The sequence below is a fragment of the Myxine glutinosa genome, chromosome 7, assembly GCF_964187855.1.
Source record: "Myxine glutinosa chromosome 7, kmMyxGlut1.1, whole genome shotgun sequence".
Taxonomy (NCBI): domain Eukaryota; kingdom Metazoa; phylum Chordata; class Myxini; order Myxiniformes; family Myxinidae; genus Myxine; species Myxine glutinosa.
Genome location: NC_136267.1, coordinates 90,698,193 through 90,718,982, shown reverse-complemented (window position 1 = coordinate 90,718,982; position 20,790 = coordinate 90,698,193). Strand labels below are relative to the sequence as shown.

At 44.2% G+C, this 20,790-nt stretch overlaps 1 protein-coding gene across 3 annotated transcripts in view; it reads left to right on the top strand.

The window, feature by feature from the left end:
• The window catches only part of LOC137431403 (sentrin-specific protease 1), a 91,844-nt gene that overhangs the window by 12,881 nt on the left and 58,173 nt on the right, over positions 1 to 20,790 (top strand). For all 3 annotated transcript variants that reach the window (XM_068122701.2, XM_068122699.2, XM_078781983.1), the window contains 2 exons: positions 14,867 to 15,038; positions 20,414 to 20,508. In XM_068122701.2, the coding sequence (XP_067978802.2) occupies positions 14,867 to 15,038; positions 20,414 to 20,508 (267 nt within the window). The remainder of the gene's footprint in view (positions 1 to 14,866; positions 15,039 to 20,413; positions 20,509 to 20,790) is intronic.

Sequence of the window (20,790 nt, the reverse complement as noted above, 5' to 3'; positions counted from 1 at the left end):
GTTCACAGTTTGTTATAGGCAGAATTTAAAATGGATTGAATTGAGATTTTCTGTCACTGATCTACACATAATACCTCATAATGTCAGTGGAACTTTTTACAGCGTAGCTCGTATGGCAATGTCATCTAGAACAGCCTTTGTCTGTCCATATGCCCCCACAAACGTCCATCATTCAGAGCTGAGGATCTGGTCACATGACTAGGGAGGACACATTTAGTAACTGTTACATTTTACCAAAAGGAAATATAAGATCTCTCTGTGGAATGTTTTGTGGTCCCAGCGGTTGTCGTAACATAGGTAGGAGGTTACAGAAATTCTTCAATACAATTATGATTTTGAAATGAGATCGACACGGACCTTACTCGACAGCTAGCAGATGTTAGCAGATGACGACAGTTCGCTTGTTTGATATCTCAATACAATCGGTATTTTATCATTATATTTTGTTATATAAATATTACAGTATTAATTTGTGTTTGGAATGATGAATGATGCTGTTTGGAATGAAAATATAGAGAACCTGTTGTCAACGTCTGACGTTCGACTGAAGGTGGCACAGGAATGTGGAATTTATTGGTTAATGGTTTGCCATTTGACTTTTTTTTTTTCTTTTTTTTTTTAACCCAAGACATTCATGAACCGGCTGTCCATGCCTGAAGTCCAAAAAAATTAATACTGTTATGAATTTTGGATAGGGGGGTATATAGATCCAGGTAGATCTGCTTAGGTATTATGCTCCGGCTGTCGTAATAGGGAATCTTCACCTGTAATTTTGTTTAGGCGGTTTGTCGGAATTAAGTGTATATCTGTGATCATACAAGGATGATCGTGTGATAGGTAGAGTAGGGATTATATGCTAACTCCCCGGTATGTCAAACCTGTGACCATTCCGGTGTCCCATATGGCAATGCACTCATATACATTAGTTAGGCCCAATAGTACACCACACTAATTAATCCCCCCGCCACAATAACAAAGGAACTGACGGAAGAACAGACCGAAAGCGGCCGCGCACTATGGTGCCATGGCAATGAAACATCGAGCAGGTGGGCCGAGAGCCACGCCCAGAAGGACGCATGATTGCCGGGGGAGGGGCGAGTAATGATCAGGTTGCTGATTGGCAGAGTAGGGAAGATGAAGGACATTCCACACTGATTGGCCACCGACCGATGACACCAACACCAAAGGCGCGAGGCCAATCAGTGAGGAGGGCGCGAAAGACAGGCAAGATGTGACGCGCTCATTGGAAGGGAAGCGCCAGTGACGTCGGAGGACGTCTGATAAAAGTGAGCGGAGACGGACATTTTCTCTCTTCCTTCTCTCTTGGCCCCTTCGCGTCTGCCTATCTTCGCCTCCGCCTTTCTCTTCCCTTTTCCCTTCTCTTTACGTTGGACCCTTGCTCGTTGGCCGACAGACGGTGGATCGCCGACGATCATCCTCCCAGGTTATTCACGCATGGGACCTTACGAGTGATCGCGCAGGGATGCGAGGCTTGCTGCGCAGCGACGGATGTTGGTCCGGCAGCGCGCGAGCGAGAGGTATAATCAAGGCCTGGTGAACGGGGGCACATTGGAGGCCTTTCTTCCCACCAATCGGAGCCGCGGTCGGACTACTGCTCTCGGAGCCTGACCATCCCGGACAATTCCTGACAGACGCCTCATCCAGACAGAGATAAGCCACAGTACACCGAACACAACGATTGCTTTTTATTAATTCTTCCTAGTATCTGTTGTAGAGGTCTGGTGCGGGGACGTCCAAATATAGGGGTTTAGTTTTTACCGTCTCGTTCTTGTTATCGGCATCCGTGGCAATAAAGCCTTGTTCTTTTGTACATTCTAATTCTGTTTACGGCTGAGTTACTTTTTGCAGGTTTGAAGACTGCTCAGGACCGTCAGGTAAATTCCCACTTCTTCTTCTTCCCCTTCTTCCTCCCGTGCGTGTATAGGAAATCCGCCATTGATCGTCGCCTCAGAGTAAACTCGATTGCCATCCGTGATTTCCCGTTATTAACAGAGGGGAATCGCACGACAATACTTACATTATTTGGTAACTGGTATCCCTCACCCAGGTCATACTATCCTCAACAGATAACGATCAAACATGCCCGGCTGTGCCGTTGTTAAAGTATCGGTCTTGTTTTTAGAATTTTTTACAAAATAATAAAATATGGAATACAGAAATATCTAACTTACAAAAATCAGTATTCAACCTCGTAAAATGAGCAATCACTTTCCAAATCACCTTTTTTGAACCAACAACTCGACTGTGTAGGGTGACGCAAACCACAAAAGTTTGCATTGTCATTCTCCACAAGACTGACCCTATTCCGTATCACAGTTTGCATGCAAAAAAAACTAAAAAAACTGGAGACATCGGACAATATTTAGAGGTCCCAACCATATGTACAATGTATATTTTTCATCTTCAAAATGAAATATCCCTCCCCACTCCCCCAATTTTCTTTTTTAAACTATTACTGCTGGGCATTGAAACGATCTCCACCTACTGCATTGTATTTAATAGAGGAAAAGAGAAAATGAAAACCCACAAAGGCCCACCTCTATACCAGCCTAGTAACATACAATCGGCAGCAGTAGCAGTTAGCACAACTGCTACGTAATAGTAAATTGAAATGTCATGGTGCAACTGTCAAATGTTACTAGGTCCAATCATTTTTTTTTCTTTTTTTTACATTACATTTACATCATAATACAATTACATCTATGTAGGTATATATCAAGAGGCAATCCTCAATTGACTCGTCATTGCACGATTTTTTTAGTTACGCACAACGCAATCGTACAATCATTTTAAGGTTGAAAACAAAAGTATTACATTTGAAAATTAATTGGTTGGCTAATACAGTAATTGTCAATGAGATGTGTGATAATGGATAATGATATGATATGCGCATATGCGCACACTGCGCACACTGTGCATGCGCAAGATTGGAGGTCACGTCTATTCAAAGCTGTCCCTGCTCGCACGCTTTCGAAGTTAAGTAATTTTTTCACAATTGTGTTTTTGTCGAAACTGTATCTTTCTTTCGGTGTATGTACCTATTGGGGTGTCTTTAATAGGATTCTCGGTGTTGGTTTTTCATACCTGTGTACAGAATCGTCGGTTCTTTCGTGTCGCGTATTCTGAGGCCTAGTGAAGTACTAGTAGGCTACCGTGTCCGACCCTGGCTTGAGGCTTTGTTTTTGTCTCAGCGGCTCTTCGATCGCGCTGCAATTACTTTCGGTCTCTGGTTTTCCCGGTCTTTTCACCCCATACCTCCTTGTTTTAAAATCTCCTCAAAAATAAAAACCCCAAAAAATATTTTCCTTCTCTGTTCTTATCCGTTTGTTCGTTCTAATTTGTTCGTTCGTTCTTCGACCACGTTGTTTGTGATCACGTGATCACGTTGTTAAAAAATGTTTAATCTGTCCCCTGAAGAACTGTATTCTGTTGTATTCTATAAAACACCTTTTTCTTCTTCTTCCATAAAAGGATACTTTCGACTTGCTCACCAAATCTATTCATTCCAAAAAAAAATTCCATCTCTTATAGTGCATCTTTCATTCATTCCATAAACTCTCCAGCACTCCACCCATCCTTCAGCGTACAACAAACGTATTTTTGACTCGAATGTCTCAAGAAACTCATTTTGCAATAAATGTTCGTTTCCCATTAATCGTACACTTTTCAAAATCCAATCTCACCCCTCCCCTCCAAATCTTCCCCATCACCCCTTCCCTCCAAAACTTCCCCATCACCCCTTCCCTCCAAATCTTCCCCATCACCCCTCCCCTTCAAAACTTCCCCATCACCCCTCCCCTCCAAATCTACCCCTTTGCCCCTCCCCTCCAAATCTTCCCCATCACCCATCTCTTTCAAATATTCCCCCTTGCCCCTCCCCTCCAAATCTTCCCCATCACCCATCCCTTTCAAATCTTCCCCTTGCCCCTCCCCTCCAAATCTTCCCCATCACCCCTTCCCTCCAAAACTTCCCCATCACCCCTCCCCTCCAAAACTTCCCCATCACCCCTCCCCTCTAAATATACCCCATCACCCATCCCTTTCAAATCTCCCCCCTTGCCCCTTCCCTCCTAAATTCCCCCCACACCCCTCCCCTCCGAGACTCTCCCTCGCTCCTCCCCTCCTAGACTCCCCTCTCACCCCTCCTCCTCAAAGCGTCCTCCCCGCTTCTTCCCCCTTCCAACTTTCACCTTCATCTCCCTCAACCTTCTGCCTCACTCTTCCCCCTCCTCAAATAACACCTTACTGCGCCTCACCCAATCACCATCAAACCTTTTGTCCACCCCATTCTTCCCTTTCTCCAAGCTATTCTGAAATCTCTGACACACCTTCAACAGCTCTCCCTACCTCTTCCTCCTCTTCCACATCTTACCCTACCGCTCCCCCCCCCCCCCCCCCCCTGTTCTGTATCAGATGCTCCCCCTGCCTCTTCCTTAACAGTATTGACCTCAAACATCCGGGGCCTTCGCTCAAACTTGACTGATCTCTCCATACAGGTTGCTTCTGACAAACCAGACGTGATCTGCTTAACAGAAACTTTCCTCCTTCATGATGTCTCTGATTCCTTGGTATCTCTCCCAGGATACTCCCTCCTCCGGTATGATAGACCTGAGCCTCGTCCTGGAGGTGGGGTTGCTATCTTTATAAAAAACTCTCTTCCTCACTCGCCCTGCACTGCCCTCTCTCCACCTCACCCCCAGGAATACCTCTGGCTACGGCTTCCCCTTCGCTCCCACCTTTTGTTCATATGTGTGTTGTACCATCCACCAAACAGTGATGACTCCATCGACATCTCGCTGTCTGATAATATGGACCAACTTCTATCTACCCATCCCACTCTCTTTTCCTCATATGTGGTGATTTCAACTGTCACCATGCCAGTTGGCTGGGTGTGGGTACCTCTCTCACCAGCCATGGCTCTTCAGCAAAGGACTTCTGGGACTGACCCAATCTGTCAATTTCCCGACACGGATCTCAGTCAAAGGAGCATCTTCTCTTCTGGACTTGGTTATGACTCACTTCCCTGAAAATGTCTGCTGCTCTTCTTCTGCTCCAATCGGCTCTTCTGATCATGTGCTTGTTAAAGTGGACATCTCTCTGACCATTCTCAGAGAGCCTCCTCAGCGTCGACGAGTCTGGCATTTCACTCAGGCCAACTGGCATGGTCTTCAAGCAGCCATCAATCATCTGGACTGGTCTCCCATCTCTACCGCCTCTGACATCAACTCATCCTGGGAATTCTTTCAAAGTAAATTGCTCTCTCTCATGCACAGAATTATCCCATCTCGTCTTCAGTTTTCATACCGTTCCTCCCATCCATGGTACACGGAATCTTGTGGTGAGGCTATTGCCCAGAAACAACTTGCTTTCGTCTCCTGGAAAGCAAATCCAACGGAAGGAAATCTCATTTCCTTTCACAAAGCCCGAAACATGTGTGTGTCCACCCTCAGGAGAGCCAGGAAACAATATCTCTCCGTTCTCAGGACCGAACTCTCTTATCTGTCTCCCTCTTACAAATCCTGGTGGCGTCTGGTCAAATCTGTTTCTGGTGTTTGTTCCCCCTCCATCCCCTCCCTCACCTCAAATGGCCACACGGCTGACTCCGCACGTGAAAAAGCTGAATGCCTCAACTCTGTGTTTGCCTCTAAATCTTGTGTCCCAAACCCATCCCTCTCTGTACCCACCATACCCAGTCGTACCCAGCTGCTCCTGGACTCCGTGTCCTTTCCTCCTGACAAGGTGGAAAAGTTTCTGTCAACCCTCGACTCTGATTCTGCAACTGGACCTGACGGCATCAGCCCACGGGTCCTAAAATCCTGTTCTTCCGCTCTTTCACTCCCTCTCTCTCTTCTCTTCACCCTCTCTTTTGCTCAAGGTCATCTTCCATCTTCTTGGAAATCTTCCAACATCACCACTTTGCACAAAAAAGGTGCAAAAACAGATCCCAGCAACTACAGACCAATCAACCTTCTCCCAATTATCAGCAAAGTCATGGAATCCATCATTGCTTCAGATATGAAATCTTTCCTCTTCTCCAATGGCTTGATCTCTGATCATCAATTTGGTTTCAGACCTGGTCACTCTACTCTGGACATGCTGCTTCTGCTTTCTCAACAATGCATGGAGGTCCTCAATGCCAAACAGGAAATTAGAGCAGTCTCCCTTGACATATCACGTGCCTTCGATACGGTCTGGCACCCCGCTCTGCTCACCAAACTCTCCTCTTTTGGTATCCATGGAAATCTCCACGCATGGCTGACGGACTTCCTCTCTGGTCGTAGTCAACGTGTGGCCCTGAATGGGTTTCTCTCATCTCCTCTTCCTGTTCAGGCTGGAGTTCCCCAAGGCAGTGTTTAGGGCCCTGTGCTTTTTCTGGTCTTCATCAATGATCTCTCTGACTCTTGAAAATCCTCTCTATCTCTTTGCTGATGACTCCACTCTCTGCCGCTCCATTCCTCATCCCTCAGATCGGCAGTCTGCAGCCTACTCACTCTCTGCAGACCTGGACAAAATCACAGACTGGGCAAACAAGTGGAACACGTCTTTCAATCCTGACAAATCTCACACTCTTACGATGTCTCTCTGAAAAGACCGACTGGACAACCCTCCCATCCACTTCCTGAATAATCCTCTCCAAGAAGTTCTGTCACTCAAGCTTTTGGGTCTCACTATCTGCCATGATCTTTCCTGGGAAAACCACATTTCAAATCTGGCCTCCAAAGCCAGTCGCCGACTGGGCATCCTCCGTCGTGCGAAGTCCTTCCTTGGCACAGCTGAGCTCCTCACCACAGACAAGGCTTTCATCCGCAACTCAATGGAATACTGCTCTCCCCTCTGGGCTGGTGCTCCTGCCTCACACCTAGCTCGTCTTCACGCTGTTGAAACCAAAGCATTCAGAATCATTGGAATCTCCTGCGATGAAGCGAACTCCAAGGGCCTCTCACTCACTCACTCACTCACTCACCGCAGGCAGGTTGGTGGTCTTTCCGTCTTCTACCGACTCCTCTCTGGCCTTGCCCCCCCCCCCCCCCCAGCTCTCTCTGGGCTCTGTCCCGCAAATATTCCGACAGGTCGCACAAGATCTGCCTGCAACCCTCATGGTTAAACTGCCAAAATCAAGACTCTCTGCTCACCTTCACTCCTTCATTCCTCTTTTCTCCCACCTCTGGAACAAACTCCCTCACTCACTTCAATCCCACTCCACCCTCCAGGTCTTTAAAACAGCTGTTCACCACCATCTCTTATCTTCCCCCATCCAAAACCTTGATCTTTTCTACCCCCGCTAATTTCACCCCAATTCCACTTTTTTGAAATACCAACTTCTGTCCTGGAAGTCCTTGGTGTCCTTGTGTTTTATACTTCTCCCTCCTCCTCCCCCCCCCCCCCCCCTTCCCACGCCTCCTCCCCCCAAGCCCTCTCCCTTCCACACATCTCCCTGCTCTCAAATGTTGTGTTTGTGTGCTTCCCCTTCTCTCCCCATCTTGTACTTCTGCTCCCTCTTTTTATATATTTTGTTTGTCTGGTTCATTTGTTTGTGAAGTAAATGTTAGCTCTTTCACGAGCCTCGATTCAGTATACAAAAAAAAAGAAAAAAAAAAGTGTAAATTGTTGGGACCTCTAAACATGTTTTTGACCTTGACATGATATGTGTAATGTTTTTGCATGCAGGTCATGTTTTCATGTGTAATGTAAACAGCCTTGTCGAGTGGCATATTTTCAACATTTTTTCCCTGCTATGTTTTGGGGCCACCCAAGTGGACAGTGTGGATACACGTGTGCTTTTTCAACTTTGGCAATGGAAGCTTGTGTTTGTCAACCTTCATGGCTTTGCGTTTTGCTAAACTGTGTGTGTTTCTTAGTTAGTACTGTACTTCATGTACTGTTAAGTAGTCTGGATGTGGGTGTGCTGGACACTTTACATGAGTGGATGAAGAGGGAATGACAAAGAAAGCGGTTAGGTTGAGGGAGCGAGGTAGAAGAGGAAAATTGGTAGTCCGTGGCTGAGATGGGAAGATTGTGTGAGGAGGGATATCAGTAAGGTTGGGGTGGTTGGAGAGTGGAGAGAGTTGGTTGAGGCCAGAAGGAAGTGGATGAGTATCATGTTCAAGGCAGCACAGAAGCTTGGTACCAATTTGGTCATCCCTTATAAAGGGAAGTGATTAATGAAGTGTCAGTACTTCACATGTACCTCCACCTTTTATATTTATATATATATATACATATACATAAACATACGTACATATATACAGTCATGGCCAAAAATATTGGCACCCTTGCACTTTTTTCAAATGACTCACAATTTTCTCAAATTGAAATTGACAAAAGTATTTGGGCTTCACAATCCTGTATTTCACTGTTAATATTGCAGAACCTTTGTTTTTGATTCAGACCTTAATATATCCTTTTAAATCAGAAAATAAAAAGAAATGGCATTGACAAAATTATTGACACCCTGCACTTAATATTTGGCAGCACAGCCTTTGGACAAAATAGCTGCAGTCAAGCACTTCCTATGGCCAGGAATGAGCTTCCTACACCTCTCTACTGGCAGTTTGGCGACTCTTCTTGTGCAAACTGCTCCAGTTCTCCCCGATTTGAAGGGTGCCTTCTCTCCCAACTGCTGTTTTTAGATCTCCCCATTGGTGTTCAATGGGATTTAGATCTGGACTCATTGCTGACGACTTCATAACAGCCAGCGTTTTGTCTTGAACCATTCCTGGGTGCTTTTTGAAGTGTGTTTGGGGTCATTGTCCTGCTGCAAGACCCATGACCTTCGACGGAGACCCAGCTTTCTGACACTGGGTTGAACATTGCGCTCCAAAATGCATTGGTGATCTCCTGATTTCATGATGCCATGCACACATTCAAGGCACCCAGTGCCAGAGGCAGCACAGCAACCCCAAAACATCACTGAACCCCCCCCCCCCCCTCCATGTTTATGGAAGGTGTTCTTTTCTTTGAAGGTTTCATTTTGTTTTCTGTAAACATAGAGATTATGTGCTTTACCGTAAAGCTCTAATTTGGTCTCATCTGTCCACAGGGCATTCTCCCAGAAGGATTTTGTCTTGTTCAGGTGTGTTTTGGCAAACTCCAGTCAGGCTTTCTTTGCAGTGGGGTCCTCCTGGGTCTCCTACCATAGAACCCCTTTCATTGAGTTGGCGACGGATGGTGCGAGTTGAAACTGTCGTACCGTACCTTGTGTCTCGATGTCAGATTGAATCTGTTTGGCAGTTAATCAAGGTGCTTTCTCCACCATTCGAACAATCCGTTGCTGTAATCTTCGATCAAGTTTTTTTTTTTCTTTTTTTTTTCTTTTCTTGCGGCCACGTACAAGGAGGTTGGCTACAGTGCCATGGGCCTTAAACTTCCGGATAACATTGCGTATGGTGGACACAGGAACATGAAGGTCTCTGGAGATGGACTTGTAGCCTTGAGATTGGTCATGCTTGGCTACAATCTTGTGTCTGACGACCTCAGGCAATTCTCTGGTTTTCTTTTTGTTATCCATGCTCATTGTGGTAGACAGTGACACAAAACACCAGAATGACTCTTTTTCTCTCTTAAAACTTGAATGAGTGATTTTTATATTTCAGGCACCTGCAACTCAGCACAGGTGAGTTCCATTCCAAAGTAAAGGTGAATCACCTGCTTGAAATCTAATTATTTCTAACAACTTCTAAAAGGTGACAATAATATTGACCAGGCCATTTTAGGATTTCTGTGTGCAATAGGCTAAGAATTTTTTTCAGCTTTTTTTGTTTTGTTCCACTGCACACTTCGAAGAAATACATGTGTGGATAACAAAATAATTTTTTATTTCAACAATTTTCAGGAAGGTGTGTGTGTGTGTGTGTGTGTGTGTGTGTGTGTGTGTGTGTGTGTGTGTGTGTGTGTGTGTGTGTGTGTGTGTGTGTGTGTGTGTGTTTGTGTGTTGTTTGTTTGTTTGTTTGTTTGTTTGTATATTATACGGTGCATTCAGAAAGTATTCAGACCCCTTCACTTATTCACATTTTATGTTGCAGCCTAGTGCTGACATCGTTTAAATTCATTTGTTTAAATTGTTTAAATTATTTAAATTAATTGTTTAAATGTTTAAATTAAATGTTTAAATACATTCAATACTTCAGGCAGTTAAGACCGAAAAATAGGGCGTATCGTTCATTTTTTCAGGAAAGCACCAAATTTGGCACAGATGTAGTATGGACCTATACAATTGTTTTCCTGAGGGGCGCCCAAAAATTCAGAACCCCTGGTGGCCGCCATATTGAATTTCAACATGACCGCCCTCTTTGACATATTTCCCTCAATAACTTCTATACTATGAGCGATAACACCACAGTTCCAGTGTCTTACCCCATGTTTTCATGGTCTCTGAATCCAATGGGATCAATAATTGCATAAAGATTGGCATCCATCATCTTTAATTTCAAGATGGCCGCCATGGTGTTTCCATTTTCCTTGAATCTCTCATAGTATTTTAGGTAAAATTTCAATTCCAAGTGATACACATTGTTTTATTGGTCTCTGATAACAATGGAATGGTATTAATTAATCAAAGTTACACACAGTTGCAGTTTTAACTTAAAATATTGTGGGCACTTGATAGGTGGAGGCTCTCGCACAGACGCGTAGTACTACAAGCACTGTCCATCGCAGTCACACAGTGATGTGCAGGGCAGATTTGCCCTGGAGCATTTACAGTTGCATTTACAGGCCGACTTACAATGGCAGCTTGTAAGCTCTGAACATGCCTCCTGTATCAGTGGTATTGTGGTCCAAATTGGTGTCCAAGAAGTCCCTGTTTTCATCCAGCCCCAATCAGCTGGTGATGGAAGTTCTGGGTAGGGCACAAGTGCCTGACTCCATACGTGTCCAGCCTGAAAACATGCACGTTTTAGGTATTGTTCGAAGGCGTCTGCTGTTGGGGGAATGTGCTCAATTGTTCTTGCCTTCTTCGTGAACAAGTGTCGGCGCATGTCATTCACTGTCTTTATCTCGGTAGTCCGGTCATAGAGGATGGCAACATATCTTTCTATGCTCTGTAGTTCCATAGTAATAGCGTCCACAGATGGCCTATAAGCGAGAGCATGAAAGGTCTGCGTGATGCTGGGGTATGCCTCCCAAGCCTTCCAGGCTGTCTTTTTCCCAATTTGGGCAAAAAATGACTGTGTCGCAGCCAGTGAAGGCATGAAATAATGGCAAAGACTCGGACTTCCTGCGGCCAAGGCCGGTGGCAATTTTATGGATGGCAAGGTAGCGGTAGCTTTTACCAGTGCCAATGGCAATCCAGAGTTCCTCCACACCGTGTGACTGGTAGGTAAAGTAGTGTGCTATTGCCAAGACCACAATATCAGAATCTACAGTTCGAATCAATACCCGTTTTCTCCCCTTTTTCACGGCATCCAGGACATTTTTTTGGATTTTTTTGAATTTTTGGGCGCCCCTCAGGAAAACAATTGTATAGGTCCATACTACATCTGTGCCAAATTTGGTGCTTTCCTGAAAAAATGAACGATGCTTCCTCTTAACTGCCTAACTACAATACCCCATAATGACAAAGAGAAAACAGGATTTTAGAAAGTTTTGCAAATTTATTAAAAAGAAAAAACTGAAATATCACATTGACATAAGTATTCATACCCTTTGCTATGACACTTGAAATTTAGCTCAGCTGCCTCCCATTTCTCTTGATCATCTTTGAGATGTTTCTGCACCTTGATTGGTGTCCACCTGTGGTAAATTCAATTGATTGGACATGATTTGGAAAGGCACACACCTGTCTATATAAGGTCTCACAGCTGACAATGCATATCAGAGCAAAAACCAAGCCATGAGGTCGAAGGAACTGCCTGCAGAGCTCAGAGACAGGATTGTGTCAAGGCACAGATCTGGGGAAGCCTACAAAAAAAAAAACTCTGCTGCATTGAAGGTTCCCAAGAGCACAGTGGCCTCCATAATTCTTAAATGGAAGAAGTTTGGAACAACCAGGACTCTTCCTAGAGCTGGCTGCCTGGCCAAACTGAGCAATCGGGGGAGAAGGGCCATGGTAAGGGTGGTGACCAAGAACCCGATGGTCACTGGCTGAGCTCCAGAGATCCTGTGTGGAGATGGGAGAAACTTCCAGAAGGACAACCATCACTGCAACACTCCACCGATCTGGGCTTTATGGCAGAGTGGCCAGACGGAAGCCTCTCCTCAGTGAAAGACACATGAAAGCCCACAGAATCTTGTTTCTCACAGTCTGAGAGTCCTTTAGGTGCTTTTTTCCAAACTCCAAGCGAGCTTTCATGTGTCTTTCACTGAGGAGAGGCTTCTGTCTGGCCACTCTGCCATTCCTCCAAAAGCACATTCCATGACATCTGACATACCAATATCAGCCATCAGGGTTTCTATACATCCAAGGAATTTCATTGTGAAGTGTATAACTGTTGGATCAGGTCTTTCTCCTTGATCTCTTCACCAATCGCTACTTGTAATGGAGTTGCTTTTTTTGCTGATATGTGTGATCAGGTTGCAAACCATTATCATTGGAAATTTTTGCGTTGTCCGGTAGAAATTTATTCAGAAGATCCATCATGGCCTAGCTTGTATATTCATCTGCCAAGTCAATATTGATTTGAGACTCATGTATATCCCTATTGTGAAGAATCATCTTCGTGTCATGTTTCACATGCTTTGTAACTTTCTTCATGGCTTGTTCCAATTCGTCGTCATTGTCATAATCATCGCACACCATCTGAAACTCCTCATTGGCTTTCTCATGAGATACGAGCAAGCTTTCTTTCAATGCCTGGTGCTGACAAAATAAACATTCCTTCTGCAAAATGCGGAGACAGGGCAGTCTTTGAAGTTCTTAACTTTACCACACTTTCACATGTTTGGTAAAGTTTGTAGATTTCAGATGAATTTCTGATCTTTGATCGATCTGCACCAATGTCAGTAACCAGTTTATCGTATTCTGGATCCATTATTGATGATTGATCAGCTCGATTAGCACTGGAAGATGCCAGCTGTAGTGATTTTGGTGCCATAAAGTTGGCTCTTCAGTCACTATGGTGCCTTGCCTCTGCTGCGTGCAGATCACTGAGAGCCCCTTCGACTCTCACTCTCACGTAATTTGCCCATTGATCTCCACGCGCTCGACAGCTGTCCAGTATTACGGATTTTAAATGGCTTATGATGGGTAGGATCAGCTGTTCCACACAGGACTACTGTTTCTTCTTATCTGGTTCACATGAGGCGCCACAAAACAAACAGTGTGTCTTAAAGTCAAAATTTCAAAGGTCAAAGCGACATGGACGGTTTCCTTGATGTTCCGAGGAATTTGGGCAAGATTCAAAGCTTTGTTGTCTTTTTATGCGGGTTTTAGATGTATTTGCTGAAATACAGTCACTGTGGAAATGGACTTTGAAATTACGATTGTCAGAGATGTGTTGTAACAAATCCTGAAAATGAATCGTGATGATCGAATTTCTCTACATACAAGACGTGTACCTTGTGAAGAGATAAATCATTGCTTTAGTTGATAAATGACCAGCAGCAAACTCTTCTTATGTACATTTGTTGCTTTCTGCACAGAATAAACTTTCCCTTTTAAAGGATGTTTTAAATTCAAGGATGTTTGTAAGGATGTAAGGATGTAAGGAAATGTAACCTTTAAAACATCTGGTTACCATAGAAACCGGTGTTTTCTGCAAAACGCTCAAGGGTGCCAGCTTGGCATCAATCAGATTCTGATTCTACATGGTCTGAAGATTTAAAATTGGCAAAGATCCCATATGGGACCTCTACTGCATGGTTACCTCAAACTTGCTCTGGACTACGCTAATGAAGTCGCCGTACGCATTATGTTTTCTGGTCGTCCGTCTGGCTGTCTGTTCATCCATGATAGGTTTTCGTTACCGCGATAGCTTAAGAACGGCTGAAGGGATCTTAGTCAAACTTAATACAAGTATGTATGATGATGCAAACATGAACTGATTGGATTATGGGGTCAAGAGATCAAAGGTCAGAGGTCCTGTTAAGTTAAAAAAATTCTGGTGACATGCTAACTTGTGAACTAGTGATGGAATTTTGACCAAACTTGGTAAAAGTATATATTATGATGCAAATATTAACTGATTAGATTTTGGCATCGAGGTCAAAGGTCAGAGGTTATGTCCAGTAAAAAAATGAAACTCGAACATCTGAAGGGATTTCAATCAAACTTGTTTAAGTGATCCTTCACCATTGAGAGATGCGTCCAAAAACGAAATATAGCAAAATATTGCAAAACGTTGCGGACAAGTTATGACAAAACTTGGTGGATGAGTTGGTTAGGTTATGGGAACAAGCTGATTGGATTTTGGTTCAGGTCCGGATCCAGATCCAGACTATCAATGGGATACAAAATGTAAACTCTTCAGACTGGTGGAGGTATGCGCTCTACCGAGTGCCGTTCTGCTTTGTAATAGTACCTCAATTGATGTATGTCTTGTATTGTCTTTCAACTCAAGACCACTAAGACATGCATTTGGTTTGTGTATGGTAACTGGGCTTGGTTGTGTCGGCCTTTGCAACACAGCAGTATTATGCTGCTGGAGGTTTTGTAGTTTTTCAACCTCCATTGTTTGCGATGTGTGTACCCCGGTTTAGAATAGGTACACCGTATCCCTGCGCATCGTAAGAGGCGACTAAGGGTTGGCGTCAGGAAGGGCATCCGGCCATAAAAACATTGCCTCAAACATGGGACCATGATTGTCATGGGGCCCGCAAGGCTAACCCCTGCTCTAGTGGGGAAAATGGCCTTAAAATGATCATTCATTCATTCATTCATTCATTCATTGTTTGCGATCTCACCCCCCAGATCACAGAATGCAGCCGGTAACACCACCAAGTTCGTGTCAATGTACGAGAAAGCTTTTGCCCCCCCTAGCAGTCCCATGTCCTCATTGCCCAAGATAGGCAGTTGTCTCCTGCCTACACGCTGCAACTTCCTGCGCAGTTGGCAGAAGAGGTACCCCTCCACAATTGAACAGGTATTCACCGAGGCCTCATTATTTTTACTTGTTGCCTGACCTTATGTACAGTATCTATATTATAATAGCCGTAGATGATTCTGTTGGGTGTCTGTCCGGGGTGTGGCTTACTCGGTTTGCAGAGTAGCTCCACCCATAGCTCCACCCATTCTGGGAGTGGCTTCATATAATTATAAACAAATATCCACCATTTTATTAACTCGCATAGCTTTGAGGCCTGCTTTGTAGGCCCGTGGTGTCTTGCTCTCTCCCAGTTTTATTTCAAATCAAATTCGATATATCATTTCATTTTTCACAGTCGCTAACATTGTTTTAGACTCGGTTGAAAAAAAACGGGAAGAAAATACAATGAAAGTTGCCGTTTATAAAACGAAATGAATTCTCAAACGCCTGTAACTTCAAGGCCATTGAGTCTCTCACGCCTTTATCTCCAATCTAACTCACCATATGATTTCATTTTTATCGATGGTTTTACTTTTAGACTCGGTGTCAGCAATAATTGAGAACATTCCACACACGCGGGAAAATGCAGAGATATATTTTTAAAAATCGCGTCATGGTGTATCATACACCGCCCAACATGACACCGACGGCAATGTGTCGATATATATTAAAAATTCGCTTTTGCTTTTCCGTTAAGATATATTACTTTTTCGTTTGATGACAGTCGTCACAAAAACGTCAACAATGATGCCGACATATATTTCTTCGTTTTTATTTCATTCAACATTATTAGCCGGAAGTAAAATATGTTTCAGGACATTTCAGGACGGGGAATTTCTTCGTTTTTTTTATTAGTTATGTGCGCATACACTTTAAATAGGTTTATTTGAAATCTTTAATTTTCCACAATATAATTTACTTGCCATTTATCATTTGATGATTACGAGACGAATTCCTCTTGAGGATCGTGGCAATTCATGCGCTGCGTGGAAACTTCTATTTCCAAAATGAATGAGACGGTCGATGAAGAACGCAGACTTGAACAGGATGTAGCAAGAAAGCGAATGAGACGGGCGAACGAGTCCGTCGACGAACGTCAATGCAAACTTGCGGGGTCACCCGTGGGAATCCCACGGGCATGGATGTGTGTGACATTTCGACATATTGAGTTAGATGCTGCACATTCATTTTTACAAAATGGTTACTGGCAAGTCATCAGATCCAGAAATGGTGTAATGAACACAATTTATTTACGCGAAAGCAAGACGGCCCGATTTCCGATTCCGACGGGCGAGACAGGCCGACGGGCGGCGAAACGGGCCAACGGGCCGACGGGCCGATTTGGAGCAAGAAAAAGAACGAGACGGGAGAAAAACGAGAGAAACGAGACGGGGAAAGCCGATTGGAGAGGCGAGTGAGGAGCGATTGGAGAGGCGAGTGAGGAGCGATTGGAGAGGCGAGTGAGGAGCGATTGGAGAGGCGAGTGAGGAGCGATTGGAGAGGCGAGTGAGGAGCGATTGGAGAGGCGAGTGAGGAGCGATTGGAGAGGCGAGTGAGGAGCGATTGGAGGGGCGAGTGAGGAGCGATTGGAGGGGCGAGTGAGGAGCGATTGGAGAGGCGAGTGAGGAGCGATTGGAGGGGCGAGTGAGGAGCGATTGGAGGGGCGAGTGAGGAGCGATTGGAGAGGCGAGTGAGGAGCGATTGGAGAGGCGAGTGAGGAGCGATTGGAGAGGCGAGTGAGGAGCGATTGGAGAGGCGAGTGAGGAGCGATTGGAGAGGCGAGTGAGGAGCGATTGGAGAGGCGAGTGAGGAGCGATTGGAGAGGAGAGGAGAGTGAGGGATTGGAGAGGTGAGGGAGAGGAGAGGAGAGTGCTAGGTGGAGAGAGGAGAGTGCTAGGTGGAGAGAGGAGAGTGCTAGGTGGAGAGAGGAGAGTGTCAGGTGGAGAGAGGAGAGTGTCAGGTGGAGAGGAGTGAGGGGTCACATATGTGAAATAAATAAATTGTGTTCATTACACCATTTCTGGATCTGATGAATTGCCAGTAACCATTTTGAATGTGCAGCATCTAACTCAATATGTCGAAATGTCCCACGGGTGACCCCACTATATTTCTTCGTTTTTATTTCATTCGACATTATTATCCGGAAGTAAAGGTTCAAATGTTCATTTCACGTGTGCAAAAACAAACTCCATTTCACGTGTGCATGGACATGAAACACAGACGGGAAATTGCTAAGAGATATTTCGTTCGAAGCAATTCTACACCGCCCAAATAAAATATTTCACCGATACACCGAGCGAATTTCAGCGAATTTCACCGAGTTTCAGGAAATTACCCAGAGATATTTCTTCGTTTTTATTTCATTAGTTAAGCAGAAGTACTCAGCGTTGCCGGGCGGGGGAGGGGGGGAGGGCACGTACACTTTAAACATGTATATACATGTGGGATGTGGGATATATACGTGTGTGTGTGTGTGTGTGTGTGTGTGTGTGTGTGTGTGTGTGTGTGTGTGTGTGTGTGTGTGTGTGTGTGTGTGTGTGTGTGTGTGTGTGTGTGTGTGTGTGTGTGTGTGTGCATATATGTGTATGTATATATATATATGTCTGTATGTGTGTGTGGGTGTATATGTGTATGTGTATGTGCATATGTGTGTGCATGTGTGTCGGTGTACATGTGTGTGTACACGTGTATGTGTGTGTATATATGTGTGTATGTGTATATATGTGTGTGTCTGTATGTGTATATATGTGTGTCTGTATATGTGTGTGTGTGTGTGTGTGTGTGTGTGTGTGTGTGTGTGTGTGTGTGTGTGTGTGTGTGTGTGTGTGTGTGTGTGTGTGTGTGTGTGTATATGTGTGTGTATATGTGTGTGTATGTATATGTGTGTGTGTGTCTGTGTATGTGTATGTGTCTGTGTGTGTATATGTGTGTGCATGTGTGTGTATCCATGTGTGTATGTGTATATGTGTGTATGTGTGTATGTGTATATGCATGTGTCGGTGTACGTGTGCGTGTGTGTGTGTGTGTGTGTGTGTGTGTGTTTGTGTGGGTGTGTGAATAAGAGAGAGACCGAATTGTGAGATACAGAAATGAAAAAACGAGGTGTGTGTGTGTGTGTGTGTGTGTGTGTGTGTGTGTGTGTGTGTGTGTGTGTGTGTGTGTGTGTGTGTGTGTGTGTGTGTGTTATTGTGAAACAGGTGCAGCATCTAACTCAATATGTCGAAATGTCACACACGTCCATGCCCGTGGGATTCCCACGGGTGACCCCACTAGTTTATAATATTTGGTCTCCTTTTAGGGATTTTTTTTTGTCCACTTATGGGATTTTGTTTGGGGGTGCACTTGCCGGTGTGTTGGGAAGTTGGGTGACTTTATTTGATGTTTAAAATTGAGAAAGGACAAAGGGATGGACAGAATGGAAGGAAAGGAATATTGGGATAGAAGGGAGGGTGATGCATGGAATAACCTGCTCATTCATTTCCTTACTTGTTGTGTCATCTTGGTGTCCCACTGTTAGTTTGTTGATTCTTATCCTCTGTCACCTCACTCTTCTATGAGCCTAGTATTTTTGGATATAAAATAGAATATCGATACCAATGGTATTGTGATTTGTGGAGGTGTTATGAGTGTTAAACAGTTGGTTTGAGGGAATTGCAGTATCAATACAGTGTGTATAGAAGGTCTTGAATAGTTTTGTAACGGGTTCAAAGTCTTGTCTTGAACCCCTTGCGATTTTTTCACCTTTTTGCCTTGTCACCTGGAATTAAATTGCATTATTTCAGACTTTTTCCAACTTCATTTACACATCAACACCCACAAATTGTGGCATAATTTGAAAAACAAATTCTGCAAATTTCAGAAAATTGATTTAACAAACAAAACTGGAATGTCTTGATTGGATAAGTGATCACTCCCCTGAGTTAATACTTGGTGGAAGCACCTTTGACAGCAATTGTAGCTGTGAGTCTGTTGGGAAAGGTCTCTCCCAACTTTGCACACCTTGTTTGGGCAATGTTTGCCCATTATTCTGCACAAAACTGTTCAAGCTCAGTCAAGTTGTGTGGGGAGCGTTCATGGACAGCAATTTTGAAGTCATGCCACAGATTTTCATTTGGATTTAGGTTGGGGCTCTAACTGGGTCACTCAAGGACATTTATCTGTGCTCCTTAGCCACTCCAATGTAGATTTGGTTGTGTTCTTCCAGTCATCGGCATGCTGGAAAGGTGAAATTCCGTCCCAATTTCAGCTTTCTTGCAGAGGGCAGCAGGTTTTCCTCTAGGATGTTTCTGTATTTTGCTCCATCCATTTTCCCTTCCATCCTGACAATTGCCCCAGTCCCTGCTGATGAGAAACATCCCCATAACATGATGCTGCCACCACCATACTTCACAGTAGGGATGATGTTCTTTGGGTGATGTGCTGTGTTGGGTTTGCGCCAAACATAACGTTTTGCATTTTGGCCAAAAAGTACCATTTTTGGTTTTGTCAGACCTCAAAGCTTTTTGCCACATGGCTTCAGAATCTTTGGAGTGTTTTTTTTTGCATACCCCAAACGGAACTCAAGGTGGGCTTTTTTGAGTAATGGCTTCCTTCTTTGCCACCCTACCGTACAGGCCAGACTTGTAGAGTGCTTGGGATATTGTTGTCACATGCACACAGTGACCAGTCTTTGCCATAAAAGTCCTGTAGCTCTGTCAAAGTTGCCATTTTCCTCTTGGTGGCCTCTGATCAGTCTCCTCTTTGCTTGGTCATCCAGTTTGGAGGGACGGCCTGATCTAGGCAGGGTCTTGGTGGTACCATACACCATCCACTTCTTATCGATTGTCTTGACTGTGCTCCAAGGGATATTCAAGGCCTTTGAAATATTTTTTTACCCATTCCCTGATCTGTGCCTTTCGACAACTTTGTCCCGAAGGTCTTTTGAAAGCTCATTGGTGCTCATGGTTGCCTTTGCTGTGAAATGCACCACCCAGCAGAGGAAATCTACAGAATCAGCTGATTTTATCATGAAATAATCAGAAACACTACAGGTTAACTTAGGTGGAGGCCAATTAACTTGGTGTGTGATTTATTACACCTGAGCCAATTTACAATTGTTATTATAAGGGGGTGGACACTTATCCAACCAAGATGTTCTCGTTTTGTATTTTTTGTTAATTTTCTGAAATTTGTAGAATTTGCTTTTTCACTTGGAAGTTTGGGTTACGATGTGTAAATAAAGGTGGAAAAAGTCATCAATGTGCAATGTGCATCGATGACACTTGTACCCTTTGTTCGTCAGATATTCTCCGTAGTTATCAATTGCAACACATTAGGTGTTTCAACATGGTGTGTGGTATGTCACAATATCCCACTATGCTGTCGTCGGCCTTGTGTATTCTTAAACATGTATTTTTTCTACCCTACTTACCGTGTGCTGTGTATGGCTGCAGATATTCCAGCACGAAGAGAAGGAAAAGTACCAGCAGCTTGTCCGAAAGTTTGTCCCTTTCGGCAGCCGTGTACATTCTCCTCTGGCCAGCCAATCGTGAGTTGCACAAGTTGTTACCATGTCACCACACTGCTCATACTCGGCACTTTGTGGTTTTGTCACGTCAAGCAATCTTTCCTACGTGTATGCTGTAATCTACTTAATATTTGTGTCATAAATTTTTTCGATGTCAGTGCTTTTTTTTCTTTTAATTTTAGCTCACCTGGAACATAGTTCCGGGGAGCCTATGGGATTGCATGTCGTCTGTCTAAGTCCATCAGTCGTTAAACACTTGCAACTTCTTCGAAACTACTGATGGGATGACCAAACTTGGCTAAA